Genomic DNA, 14,104 nt, shown 5'->3' with positions numbered 1-14,104 from the left:
GCTGGCGGCTGCACAAACCCCGCGGCCGGCGGGTCGGTCCGCTCCCCTTCAGCCACAGCCCCGTGGGGCCCGGGGTGCCGGGCGGGGAGAGCGGCCCGAGCGGTTTAAGGTGCCGCCGCCGCCGCTGCCGCCCCGCTCCGCTCCACCTTAACGCGCGGCGGCGGCGGACGGGCCCATTGCCGCGCCGGGGGTCGGCGGGCCCGGGCCCCCGGGAGCCGCGCCGCCGCCGCGCCCGCCGGACAGCGGCACCCACGCGCGGCCCGCGGGGCCATCGCGGCCGAGCCGCCGGGCCGCAGGTGACGGCGGGGTCCCGCACCGCCGCGAATCCCCCTCGGCGGCGCCCGGCCCGGCCCCCGGCGGCGGGGCCGGGCTATTTATAGCAGCCGCGGCGGCGATATAAGGGATGGCGGCGCGGGCTGCGCGGCCGCCGCCGCCGGGGCCGGAGCGCGCGGGGGCCGCCGGCGCTGCCCGGCTGAGGGCGCGGCCCCGCAGCCTGGGTGAGCGGGCGGGGAGTGGGGCCGCTCCGTCCTGTGAGCGGTGCCGGGGGGAGATACGGCCAGGCAAACAATAACTCGGGTTGCGTTCTGCCCGTCCCCCGCGGGGCGCGGGACAGCGCCGCGCACTTTCGGCGCTCCACGCGTGACAAGCCCGCCGGAGGGGCGGGACCGCCGTGACACCCGGTGGTAACCGCGGCGGGGCTTCCCCCTCTGCTTCTTTCCTCTCCCCACAGCGATTCCTGCTGAAATGCGGCGCCCCACGCTGGCATGAGCCCCGCCGTCGGGAGCAGCGCGCCCCGGGCACCGCCGCTTTCCCTGGCCGCAGCTCGGTGTCGGGAAGAAAGCGCTGTCGCCGCGGAGCCGCCGCTCACGGCAGCGCCGGACGCCGGGCGAGGGACGGACGGTACGGGGCTCCGTGCGGCGGGTGGGCTGCGGGGGGCTCGGGGTGCCTGCCCCGCCGGGAGCCGGGGAAGGGAAATGTATGGCGCGATGGTCGGAACGCCGTGCGGTCCGTGTCTTCTCCGGGGTGAGCGCTGGGGAGAGGGGTCGCTCTGAGTTATGCGGTGTAATGGAAGATCTTTGTAAGCTGAGGGTTTGTTGGGTTTTGTGTCAGGGGTTACTCCCCCCGCGACAGATTCAGAGTCACGGTAAAATTTTACCCCGGGTGTGTTTGGATGTGTTCTGGGTATGGCGAGGATTCTTATCTTACATTAAAATTGCTCTTGGATCGCTTAGTACTTTGTATAAGCTTCCATAACTTTTAGAAGGATAGAGATGCTATCTTCAATTACAGAGAAGCAAGGAGAGGAGGAGGTACGGGTTTGGGTTTGGTTGGTTTTTGTTTTGTTTTGGTTTTTTTTTCTGGTTTTACTTTACTTTTACTTTGCTTTTATACTTTCTGCTTTAACAAAATCTGAACCACAGATAGGACAAGGATTTTTCAGACCTTGTGGTTAGGATTGATGGGGATTAGAAAGAAAACTTGTCGGTTTTTTGTTTGTTTATTTACTTTAATCAATGGCTCTAGAGCCCTAGAAACAACGTATAAAGAAAGCCCTGCTTCCTTAGACAGAGAAACTAAGATAAAGACACGCTGGCTGCAAGCTGAGGAGCAAGTTAAGTGTTAGCCCTCGAGTGGATCACTCAAGCATCCTGCACTCCTCTGCTCCAGTGGCTCTCCTGGGCGAGCTGATCGCGTCCTGCAACAAACTGGGACTTCACACCGGCAGGTCCGAGTGCAGACAGGGCTTTTACTTACAAGAGCAAAGTGCACAGGGGAGCCTTGACCCCGGTGTGAGGCTTTTTCCCAGCACAGGGAACTGCAGTCCTTCAGCACTGTCAGCTGGCGCTGATCTCCAGTAATGCCACGGAAATACGAAAATCTAAGCCACCAACTCCTCAGGTAGCTTAAATCATCTAAGTTCGGATTTTGTCGGCAGGCTTAAAGGGATGCTGTTGACTGGAAATGTTTCTGCGTCTTACCTGGAAACTGTTGTTCATACAAGAGTTGATATTAAGAAAAGTGAATCAACTTTATAGTTGTATCATCTATAGATGTGCTTTCTGAGTTTTCACTCTGAAATTACCTGGTTAGCTCAGGCTCTTTCTGCACAAGAGAGACGCATTTCAAATGCCTAAAACTGTTCTTTGTCTTTATGAAGGGTACTTGTCTCTTGCTCTGAATCTGTTAAAACAGATTTGCAAAAACAGGGACTATTAATTTAAGAAAGGCTAGGAGAAAGATAAGAGAAAGAACAAGGGGTGTGGCAAGGAAATTACGAAGCAACAGCTTTAAAGAAAAACTCTCTGTAGTAGAGCTTTAGACTGCCTAAGAAAGGTAAGATTTCTTTCTAGATATTTGAGCTGAAAATACCAAGATGACAGCATCTCCTTAAAAATAATAGTGTATGTAGTAAATAGGTATGAATAGCTTCATATTGTAGTTCTACATCAATTTGGTTTTGATTTTGCTCCTCCACTCCAGGAGATATCCAATATGACAGAGTGTATACCCACATGGCAGAGGTCCAAACACCCCAACAGCATCACTCCTGAACCAGAGCATCTGCACTAGGGTCAGAGCTGGCCCAGCACCTCTTTTCAGAAATTAGATCTGAGAGACAGTTCTATTTATTGAAGTTTTTGGTGGGTGTTTTCACAAGCTCAAAATTTTTTGCAGAGAATGCTAAGAATTCCAGAAACTAAACTTGCCTTCTTTGAGGGGAACTTTTGGTATGTGTTTCATTGGATGTTCTTTTCTTAACCTGGGACTGAGGCTAACACCAGGGAGGAATAAGGTTGTATCAGAAGGTGGTTAGAGAGGATTTCCTTCTTCCCACCCATTTTTTTTTGGCACTGGTGGACAAATGGCATTTGGGGACTGGAAGGAGGAGGATGAGTCCTGCACGTGAGCTGGTGTTGTCATTGGCAAAGGCAATGTAAGGCAGGTGGATATAGGAAAAATGGGTATGATGATTCATTATTGTTGTAATTGTGCTGGGGTTTCTTAGGCTCTTCTTTAAGTACAGTGTCCTGTACCCAAGTCCTCCCTGGCCCTTTAGCTGCACTGTGTGCTCCTAGTGGTGTTTCAGGGCTGACAACATTTGAGCAGAAGCTCTACTCCATTCTCTTAATTCTAGAAGGCTCATTGAGCAAAACTGTTAAGCTTTATTCATTTCTGCCCTTTCATTTTTATCTTTCTTCCTTGGGTGTGAAGTCCTTTTTGTAGCTGGATTCAAGCCAAGAACCTCTACCCACAGCTGCCAAGCCTGGCATCCCTCCTGGCTCCAGGTGAGTCAGTTCATTAGGATGAATCAGTGTGCCCTGTAAAAGTTTTAGGCTCCAGACTTCAGCTTGACCACTCTTAATAATTTGGTTTGTCTGGTTTATTTGTTTGTTCACTGCTTCAGCTAAGCTGTCACTTCTGGTGGCTTCTGGATTCAGACTTGCTCAGCCTTTGGAGTCATGCAGGGCCTTCAGCCAGTGTCCCTGCATTTTGTGGAGCTGCTTTTTCTCAGCATTGTAACTTCTCCCTGACGGCTCATCCCTTTACCTCTCTTACCTGCATAGGGGGAGTTAGGAAGGATTGCACCTCAGCATGGGAATGTGCAGCTCTCAATGCAGAGAGTACTTTAGACTCTGGAGGTAGAGAATATTAACATGAATCCACCGGAATGAAGAAGGCAGTGTTTTTGCATGGTGGAGGTTTTTACATAAGCTTTTACTGTCATAGATAAGTAGATCGGGATTCAGGGGACAGATTCAATGAGAAAAATAAGGAATTAATTTTCAGGCTTCTAAGGCAGGGCTGAGGAAGAGAATGGTGTTAAAAAATATGGAAATGTGCCTTGAAAGTAACCTTGCAAAGATGGATGACATTATTTTTGTTGTATGAAGCACCCAAATTTAAGGAGGTTTAAAGCAGAAGGGGGGAGGATTTGGTCCAAGTGAAAACAGAATGAGCGTGGGACTGGCAGATGGGAGGAACATCAGCCCACTCTTTGGTGGAGTTGTTGCTTCTTTCTCCTGTTGTTGCTTACAGGGGTGCTTGAGAGAAGATACTTACTGGGCAGGGAAGAATAGCCTTCCTGTTCTACTTGAATGTCACTGGCTGTATTTTTCTCTGTGGGGAAACAAAGTTCCAGTGCTCCAGTGGGTCACATCCTGAGTGCCTGTATCCAAAGTAAATCTAGAGCAACACTGTCTACTTCAAAAATATTTGCAATAAGCCAATACTGGCTCTTTCTGAGCAGAGAGGATGAATGTACAGCTGTAACTTCAAATGCTGAATTTTTTGGCATACTTGGTTTTTTTGAGATTTATCGCTCTTTTATTCTGTTTGAGAATGTAGTGGAGCAATTGCTGATCTCTGCATGTGTATGTGTGAGAAAATGTCAGTGGAGGAGTAATATATATGGAAATCTTGCATAGAGATAGAATGGGCAGCCAGTTTGCCATTAGATAATGAAATAATTGTACAAAAATATGTCTCCTGAAATAACGATTGAGGGACTGGGTAGGGACAGGGTTGGGGGAGGTTAACAATATTTTTGAGCGCTTTGTTCTACTTGTAGTACTCATTACTGACTCTCCTGCAATTTTACTGCTTCAGACACTGCTTTTCCAGTGAGTGGTGCTTAGTGTTGCACAGGCAGATAGGTTCCATCTGAGGCACCAGCCCAATTGCTGGAGCTCAGTGAAGGGATGGGAAACTGCCCCCAAGTACTTTTTCTGTCACAACCTGGCCAAAGGTAGGTAGGCTAAGGTTAGCAACTCTTATCGGTACCAATGAACCTGCCTTTCACTAAGTCCACTATTCTTTCTGAAATGGGGTAGTAGAAGTTATTTCTTTGTGGGGTGTGTTGGGAGCATAAATATAGCTGAGATACTTCAGAAGGCATCTGAGACAGTCTTGGATGGGATTCCCCTTCCTGCTACTTCTCTTCTGGCCACAACTGACCAGCAGAAATGTTCAGTGCTTGTACAATTTACATATTATTTTTTGGCTAAATTTTGTTAACCTTTGAATTTGTTTGACATTGGTAGGCTCAAGAGTAAAATTTTAAACTACTTTCTTGTACTTTCTTCTGCTACAGAGCTGCTTAAAAAGCTCCTGGCACTCTTTCATCTTTCTCCCAAATAACACAATGCCTGCCTTGCCTTCTCTTTGAGAACGTCTGCTTCTGCAAAGAATGTTGTACCAAATATATAACTTTATGCAAGGTGGTAAAAATGGTTTATTCTTTCTTCATCCCAGCTCTTGACTGCATCTTCCTTGTTCTTGGTCTAGAGATAAATGTCACTGAGGACTGCCTGGGGACTATTTTGCATCTGAATGGTGACTTGTAATGATTCAGGTAATGGGCCAGACCACTCTTTTATGTAGTGACTGGTGCTAGTCCACTGAAGTCCAAACAGCTGCTCCAAGTTTCTATCATCTACAGTGAAAACAAGTTCAACAGCATCAGCTTGCAGCCAGTTTACAGTAAACCTACTCCCTGGGCTGTGGGTTAACCTCCTTAAATGTCCCTTGTGGTCAGGTCTGTTACTCTAGTATGTGAAAATAAGTCTTGGTGTGCTTTCTGATTTACTGGAGTGTAAATAAACCAAGAAGGTCTTTCACGTTCAGGCTCTCTCATCATCATATATTAGTAACGCTCATCAGCTTTTGACTGGAACTTTGATGGCATAATTACTGTGAAAGGGTAACATATTCAAAACTACCTGTGTGACTTTGGGAGTTAGATTCCTCAAAGTCTTAGTCATTACTTTAAAAAGGAATTAGCTTTTTAAGCTACACACACTCCTGGAAGTTTTAAGCAAAGGCTTCTGTTTATCTTGTCTTTAAAATGCCAGTTTCTAGGATGAGAGCAGCGGCTCTGCTGCTCCACTTATTTCAGATATTAAATAAGAGTGTTGGAGAAACGATTAGAAAAATACTGTGATAAATAAATTCTCATGGGTAATCTTAGTAGAGAGGCCCAAGAGGTAAAAGTGTACTTTTCAGTCACCTGACAGCAGGATGGATATGGGCATGCATTTCCAGCTATGTCTTTAGGACAGCTGAGAGGATGACTGATGTCTCAGCTGTTGTTGTAGACAGAGCAAAGCATGTGTTTCTTTAGACAGGAATTGGTGCACTTAACTCAAACAGCTTGTGACTAGAACAGTTCAAGTCACTGGGGCAAACATGGTTATCAGCAGAAACAGATAAACTAAGAAAACAGTCTTGCATACTCTAATGTTTGTGTAGGTAAGATTTTAATTTGCTATCAGTCCTAGGGTTCTTTATGAGCAGTGATGGATTAGTCTTGATACCTGTGCAAGTTTTAAAGCATTCCTGTAACACTTGTAATGCAAAATCTATTTATTTTGCAACATACCTGTGAGATAGGGACCTGCTATTTATCTCATTTGTACAGCTAGGGAGCTGAAGTATTTAGTAAAGCTAAACACAGCATGAGGGATTGATCACACAAGAAAGTCTGCAGCAGGACAGACAGGAGGGTGCTGAAACTGGGTCTTGATCCCCATCAAAATTAACAAGCTCTGGTCCATGCTTTCCCCATCTGATTCTTCCTTGGTGGTTCTGAAGCAGCTTGTGGCATTTGCTTGGCTAGACAATGTGGGTTTGGCTTTTCTAAGGAAGAAGGCTCAAGCCTGGTGATGGAGGGAGGGGGGTGATGTGTGTCTGGGGAAGATGAAGAGTGGGGAACATCCTCCAGCTAGAGATGCCTCCACCACCACTTCTTCAGTGAGTGGCTTCCTCAAGGCTGGCACAGGCTGCTTCTCAGTTACTGAAACTATGTTCCCCTCTGGCAAATCCCTGCTCTTCCTGTACCCAGAGCCAGCTCTGCTCCTCTTTATAAAGTTGATATGAGTGGCTGAGTTGATGATGGAGCTTCCTGCCCAGCTGCACATCTGCTGCCACAGTGCTGAGTCCCTGTGCTGCCTGGGTTCCCTGATGGAGCAGAGCTTCCACTGCTCCATCTCAGCCATATGAGGGTCACCAGTGTTTGGAGTTCGGTGAAGGAAGTTGTCCAAAGCTGGCAGGAAGAATTCTTTGTTATAGTTGCATGATGAACAGTAACAATGTGAGTTTTATTGCTCAGAATGTATCCACATTTATAGGATGCTATATTTAAAAAGGAGAAAAAATGAGTCATGGGGAGCTATGCTAATGCTAAGTATTTATGTCTACCTCTTGTGAGGCTGAAGGCAGTGGGAGTTGAGCAACATTCTTGTGAAGTGTCTAGAGGATTTATGGATCAAACTAAAGCCTGCTGAAGTCAGCTGTAAGTCATGAAGTGCCTTGCTTGGGGCCCATGTCATGTACTGTGTGTGGGTTACAGTGAAATATTCCTCTTGGGAAACCTGGGAGCGCTCAGTGCTGTCGACTTCCCTGGGCTCAGGCAGGAGCTTGACTTGCTCCCAGTGGTTATTACTCTGCCACTGGGAAGTCACTCCTGGTTTGCTGCCAGGGCAGGAATGTTGCTGTGCCTCCCAGGCCATGCCTGCAGCGCCATAGGAATGGGTACCCTGCACTCTGAGTGGGAGCAGGCAGAGCCTGGCATGTCTTGGCTTCTCCTGCACACCCAAGGAGATGTAGTGTCAGGGTCTGCTGTGGAGAGTTGCTGGAGCTTTCCTTTCAGAGCTGGCTAGGTTCACAGGGATGCCAGGGTTCGGATGCTTTCACTTATGGCATGTCTTGACACTAATTCAGTTGGCTTCCACTTAATTATGAAACGCAAATGTTGGAGTTTGTTTTAAATAAAAGTTCTTTAATGAAATTGCGCTCTGATTGAGAGCGCCAGTGAATTCAGCTTTCCAAGCGTCTGCTTGCCAGCATGCCTCAGCTCCTGTCACAGCTATAGGAAGGACTGCGATCAGGATTTCAGTGGTGGATGAACCAGCAATGGAGTATGGAGAGGGACCCTGTGAACAAACCCTGACAGCACCATGTGTCCAAAAAATGCAGATTTGGCAACAGCAAGAGGCTCAGCAGATCCTTTGTATAATCCACTTATTGGAAGGAGGAGATTTTGAAGTGAGCAAAAAATAATTAATAAAGTGAAATCTTCAGCTTTATTGGACTTTTTTATTTTGTTTTCTTGTGATTTTTTTAAGAATTGATCATATCAGTATGAAAATGAATGTGTTTAATCTTCCTTTGATATAGTTTTGAGTGGTGCACTATTGCAACCTCTTCTGTTTTCCAGTGCAAGGCATGCTCTGGTTTATGGAAACAAATACTTGTTCATCTTGCAAATATAAGAAGGGTTGAAAGGCTTTTGAATAGGAATCTGCTCTTTGCACTGCTGGAAGCACTAAGCCTCATGGTGAGCCTGATAGGCAATAGCTGGAACAAAGACCCACCCATTTCAGATTAAAAGGATGTTAATGGACATCAGTGTAGTGGGAATCACAGCCACTTTTTTCTGGAACTGGCCTTCCCACTTAAAGAACTGCTAAAACACCACTGTAGCATGTCTTCAGGTACCTGGTGACTCCAGGAAAGCATTTAAAGGATTTTTTTTCCTGTAAACTTGTGATCCTGTGATACAAGCTCTTTACCAGTTGGTTGTTGAAACACTCACTCTGAAAGGGTACCAAATGAAAAGTAACAGGATGCAGATGGAATTTAATCTCTAAGGACACATTCAGACACTATTATCGGGTCTGTCATCTGTACTTAGCATACCCAGATAGCTCTTGAGTGGTCTGCATAGACAGCTGGCAGTTTAGTAGAGATTGTGATCTTCAGAAAATATGTAGCTGATGCCTTGTGTAATACTTGCTATGGAGGTATTGGTGTCACCAGCCTAAGTGCAACACTTGCTGGGTGGGGAACACATGTCTGTAAAGCAGGACTCTTTGGAAGAAGTTATTCAATACCCAAGCACTCAATCCCAGAAAGAGTCATAAGGGCATCCACAGAACTTGTGCTGCAGGGTGATGAACTGGGAGTGGAGCGATCACTGAAGGAATCCGTTTGGCTCAGTAGTGCTTGCTGCTGACTGCAGTTGCAGACTGAGGCTGGTTTGGTGGCTGCTGGTGTTTCGTAGGGACAAGAATCCCTAACTAACCTTGGAACAGGAGGAGACATGCCCCAGTGCTCTGGAAAAACCCTCAGCTGTTGTGAATTGTTTTTGTGCAGCAGTGCAAGGTCAAACACTGCTGTTGTAGCTCTCAGAATAGTGCATGATCTCGCTGTTAAGGTACCTGCCTGCACCTGACACAGCTGCCCTTGGAGAACAAGGCAGGTATTGCCTGGGCCCACTCTCTGCACTTCACCTGAAGAGACCTTGGTGGTAGCTGGGGAAGGATCATAGCTTGGAATTCGAGCATCCAGAGGTTGTGATCAGCTGTAGGATGAGGTGGACTTGAATAAGTACTTGCATCACTTCCCTAAGAAAATACTCTGTGGCTTACGGGCAGAGTGCTTTGAGAGAGACTTTTGTTTCCTCCACATGCTATGGATGCTTTCTGATCTAATCTGCAAACAAGGAACATGTCAGGCATGAGGAGCTGTGCAGACTATTTGCTTTTCTTGAGCTTTGGGCAGGTCCAAATAGATACTGAATGCTCTGTTAAGATGCTCTGCTGGGCATCACTTCTTCTGTGCATCCTGCACAATAGCTCCAGGAAGCACAAGGATGCTGACAAGCTGCTGCACCACCCTAGTCCTGTGAGCAGCAAGGGTTTTGTTACATGAGATTTACTTGTGGAGTATTAAGTCTGTTTTCAAAAGTTCTACTTGGACCAAATGCCTGTGGAGCATGAAAAGGCTTTCATGTTAATCGGCCAAGTTAGCTAAGAGAATATATAATTCCTTATTCTTTTTGCAATATAGCAAGGCACTGTTTAATTAGGCAACTGGGATTTGAATTATTAAATAACAGAACAGTTTCAACCTACTTTTCTGTTGGTAAAGATCTCCAGCAACCCTGTTTTTATTCCATGGATTTTTGAATTATGAGTTCCAGAAACTCTTTGAACCTCAGGAGGATGACTTACTGGCTCCAGGAGGACAGAGAACTAGGACTCTTATTTTAAGGTCTCCTGAGCACAGCAAGTTACTCTCTGTTGTTTACATACCAGCCCCACAAGAATATGGAAATAAATGCTAGGCTGTCAAAGCAAAGCAGAAAAATTTCGGGCATATGTGTTCTCGGGCATATCCTGTGTTGAAGCATTTGTTTGGTTTTGTGCAGCATAAGAATAAGTCCTTCTACTGCTCAAAACTCTGGGAGCAGTTCTCTGATTTGGGGTAAAAGAGAATAGAGCAAAGTAACAGGATGCAGTTCATGTGGGCTTGGGAAGACTCATGAAGATGAACTGGCACAGCTGAGAGGTGAGAAGGGACAAAGAGGAGTTGTCTCAGCCAGAGCACTGAAGAGCTGCTGAACTTAGGCAGTGATTGGAGGCCTGCCACCTTCAAGGCAATGACAAAAGGGCTGAGGAAATGCCTGCTTGTGTCCATGGTTGGGGCAGACATGCCAGCAGCTCTGGGCAGGGTGTCCTCTTGGGCAGCAGGAGGCAGGGGACTTGCTGGCAAAGCCACTTGGACCCAAAAAATTCCTTAAATATCTCCCAACCTCAGGCTCTCCAAGCCCTCCTGACCCCAGGCTAATGTATTCTGGCTCCTGTTTGGGACTGGTGCACTTCAAAAGCCTTGTTGAGTGGAGGGGTGGGTGGAACTGGTGACCCAAAATACCATTTCCCCTTCCTAAGGCTGGGCGTATACCAAACTTGTGTCTCTGTGTGGTAAAAGAATATGAACCAAAAGTGCTGAGAGATGCAGTGGTTAAATTGAAACATGCTGTGGCAGGATGAAAGTAATCTTGTCCCTTACAAGGCCTTAATGCTTTGGGGCTTTATTTATTTTATTTTTTTCAAGTGGTTGCTATCCATGCTGTCTCTATCTAGGATTTTAATAGAGATATTTTTATATGCAGATAAGTGTCAAGATTCCATCAGGTTAAATCACCCCATGTTATATTATCACTCGCTAGGTTGATATAAAAAACAAAAGTTGTTTTTTATTTAAAATTTGAAGTCTGAATTGTCATTGAAAGTGTTGAAGCATAAGAGGATAACTCCGTGTTAACTCTGGTTCTCTTGCAGAGAACCTTGCAGTACAAAGAAGGGACAAATCCAAATTTTTTGCTGTTTCTGTGAATGTGGTATGTAAAATATGATGCAAATTGGAGATTTATATGAATTGCCAAGACTAACGCTAATCCATAATCTCTTTGCTTGATGTGTAAAAATAATGGCACTGTACATACATAGGAATGGCATATGAGGTCTACCCTAAGGCTAGAGCAACACAATGCTGCATCCCACTGGTTTTGAGAAGAGACCTTAGTGTCTTGTCTTGGATACAACTTTGCAGCAGGGTAGCTGTACTTCAGAGCTGTGTGGTGGATGGAAATTAAAAATGGGTCTTATGGCAGAACCTAAACATTTCTTTGGAATTTCTCAGCCGAGGTCTTCAGGAGATTGAACATGTTTCCTTGCTCAGATTCTTCTGGGTTTCAAACAGGAGAAGGAGAGCAGAGTAATTGAACCAAGGCAATGATTTGGAAGAGCTAATGAAGGACCAGGGATTCTTCTTTGAAGGTAGCTCTTGATTTACCTCAATAGTCTAGATGCAGAAACGTTGTCCAGTTACTTTGCTTTATTTGGTTCATGTATGGCCTTAGCTGTGAAGTGACCCTTCCCACTGCTCAGGTAAAGCAAAGTTCTGTACACTGGTAGGAGCTCTGTACCACTCAGCTACAGCTGCAGTGTCCAGTTTAGTACCACTCACAGTGAAGGAAAGGTGAGTGTGCTCCAGCCCCAGAAAATGACAAGCTGTGTGGCAGTGCCAGTGTTTAACTGATGCTTTATCCTCTTGTCCCATCCAAGGTCCTTACCAGCCCTGTTGCCAAGACTCAGTGGTGTGTTCACTGCCTGTATTGCTCTGTAGCCCAGCACATCTTCTCATTCCTCTGGGACAGCATCCCCTCAGGGAATCTGCAATTTCTGCAAATCTGTCAGTGTCAGCCTGATAATAGAAGGAGGCATCATGTTGGGCGTGGAGCACTGAGTACCTTGAAAGCTGACTGCTGAAATGAGTATAACCAAGTGTGGTGTGTTTCTCCCATGTGAGAACAGTTTATAGGGCAAAAGCAGATGTTATTGTTTGGTGTGTGTGAAAGATGCTTTGTGGCAGAAGCGGGTGTGCCTCTCTTTTCCTTTAACTGGCAAGAGAATCTGCTGTTGCTTTCTTCTTTTCCTTTTCTTTTTTTTTTCTCCACGCAATGGTAATTGAATTTTGAGGGGGTTTGTCTTTCTCTGAAGTTGTGGGTGAATTTCTGATGTGATTGCACAGTGTAGTGGTGGTTGGAGCCCTGCTGTTGCCTTGTTCATTGGAGCTGCTTCACGAGAGTGCAGAACACTTCTGAGGTATGATTTCCCATCACATGCTAATCCAGCGAAGTGCTGTAGATTAGCTTGCTGGCACTGTTTAAATCCATAATGCAGCACCACCTGCCAAACCACGGGGCATAATGGAAGTGTTAATGAATGTACATATATACCCTCCCACACGGCTGCAAGTTGAATGACTTAAGAGTCAAGGTAGAGAATTTAGGCTGAGTGTAGAAAGAATCAGAATTAAGGTATCCTGATGCAGATCTCTGCTGAAACTGGGGAGTGAGGAGTGGCCATAGGGAGTGTAAAATTGGGTCAGCTGACTTACAGGGTGCTTTCAAAGATGTGTTGATTTTTCAGCTGCTGCTCTATGGATTCATCCAGTCATGACACCTGAGATGTAACTTGGGCATTCAACAACAAAGTGCAGGTACTGAGCAGCACCAGCTGGGGCCCTGGTACCTCTCTTCTGAGGGGTATTTTCATGGGATGCTTCTCTCCAGTGCTGGCAGGGTGAAGGCACTTGATAGAAGAGTGGACTTGGTTCATGCAAGAGTAAACTCTGTTCCTCAGGGGTGGTTTGGCCAGTTGCCCACCGGTTTGAGTGTCAAGGTGTGTGTGTTTGCCACCAGGATGGCTTGTCCAGGCTGGCAAAGAGCGGAAGAATAGCAGGGAAAGAGCTAAACAGGGCCAGCCCAAGGGGCTCGCCAAAGAGAGGGGCTAGGAAGACGCAGCAGGGCTGGCCTGGCACATGGCTGGGATGCTGGCAGTGTACATGCACCCTGTCCTCAGGCAGGTTCAGTGGAATGATGTGGCTTTGCAAAACCCTGCATCACCATATGTGAGGGGCCAGTGCCACTGGCCCACCATCCCACTCCTTGTCCCTGTACCCAGCCCCGAGTTCTGCCCACCCTTGTCTTTGAGACAAGCAGTTGGATTTGCCAAGTATGGAGTCACCTCCCCAGCAGGCTGTTCGTAAATAAGAGGCTTATGCTCTTGGCAGACACTGTAACGAGCCTGGAAAAAATTACTGTTATGGGTCCTGGCCCAGTGATGAGATCTTGGAGTCTTCCAAGTGACAGAGTAATGACATGGACCTGGGAAATGCCTGGAATAGCCTTCCACACAGTTCTGGGATTTAGCGTCATTAGAGTCGAAGTAAAATAGGCCATGTGCCTATTTGGGTAAATCTGGGAGGTAGCTGTTCCTTCCTCTTCTGAAGTCCATGCTGTTGAAGCTCTGCTAAATCTCCAGCGTTACAGACCAGCATACTCTCTGTTCTTCTGTACTTGTGAGTATTAGATGTGTTGTGGGGAACCAGGGGGACTGTCCTTGATCCAAGACCCTGGGAAAATTTATAGAGAGCCCTTCAAGCCTGCCCTGTGCCTTGGGGTGTAGAACTATTGAAGAAACATCAGTGCTGCCCCACAGCTCACAGATCATTTCTGAGAACCTTGTGATGCAAAGTGAACAGGCAATGTGTCCTTTTTCTGTAGGTTATGTACAACAATAGTCTTTTTGCCTAGGAAGGACATAGACATGAGTCAAGTTTTGGAAAAGATTTGCAGGTAGAGGACAGATTTTGTAAATAGCCTGGAGATCCCTGCTCTCCTCACCTTCTTCATTTGTCCTTTGGACTTAGTAGGATTCACCCATCCCCTAGTGGAAATGCTATTACCAGGGAACTT

General features: G+C 46.6%; 1 protein-coding gene across 5 annotated transcripts in view; it reads left to right on the top strand.

Annotated features, from left to right (window-relative positions):
* The first annotated feature begins 278 nt into the window (after window positions 1–278).
* Window positions 279–14,104, top strand: part of MRAS (muscle RAS oncogene homolog) — a 38,600-nt gene continuing 24,774 nt past the window's right edge. For 2 of the 5 annotated variants that reach the window (XM_038142530.1, XM_038142529.1), the window contains exon 1: window positions 772–900. Coding sequence is in view for 3 of the 5 variants with exons in the window: in XM_038142528.1 (XP_037998456.1) it covers window positions 765–900; window positions 3,214–3,287 (210 nt within the window). In the remaining 2 variants the exon portion in view is untranslated. Of the gene's footprint in view, window positions 297–343; window positions 901–3,213; window positions 3,288–14,104 lie in introns of those variants that run through there. The other 3 variants (XM_038142528.1, XM_038142527.1, XM_038142526.1) reach the window with 3 other exon arrangements.

This window comes from Motacilla alba, chromosome 7, assembly GCF_015832195.1.
Source record: "Motacilla alba alba isolate MOTALB_02 chromosome 7, Motacilla_alba_V1.0_pri, whole genome shotgun sequence".
Lineage (NCBI taxonomy): Eukaryota > Metazoa > Chordata > Aves > Passeriformes > Motacillidae > Motacilla > Motacilla alba.
The sequence above is the reverse complement of the archived record's forward strand: the minus strand, read 5'-3'. Positions and strand labels throughout refer to the sequence as shown.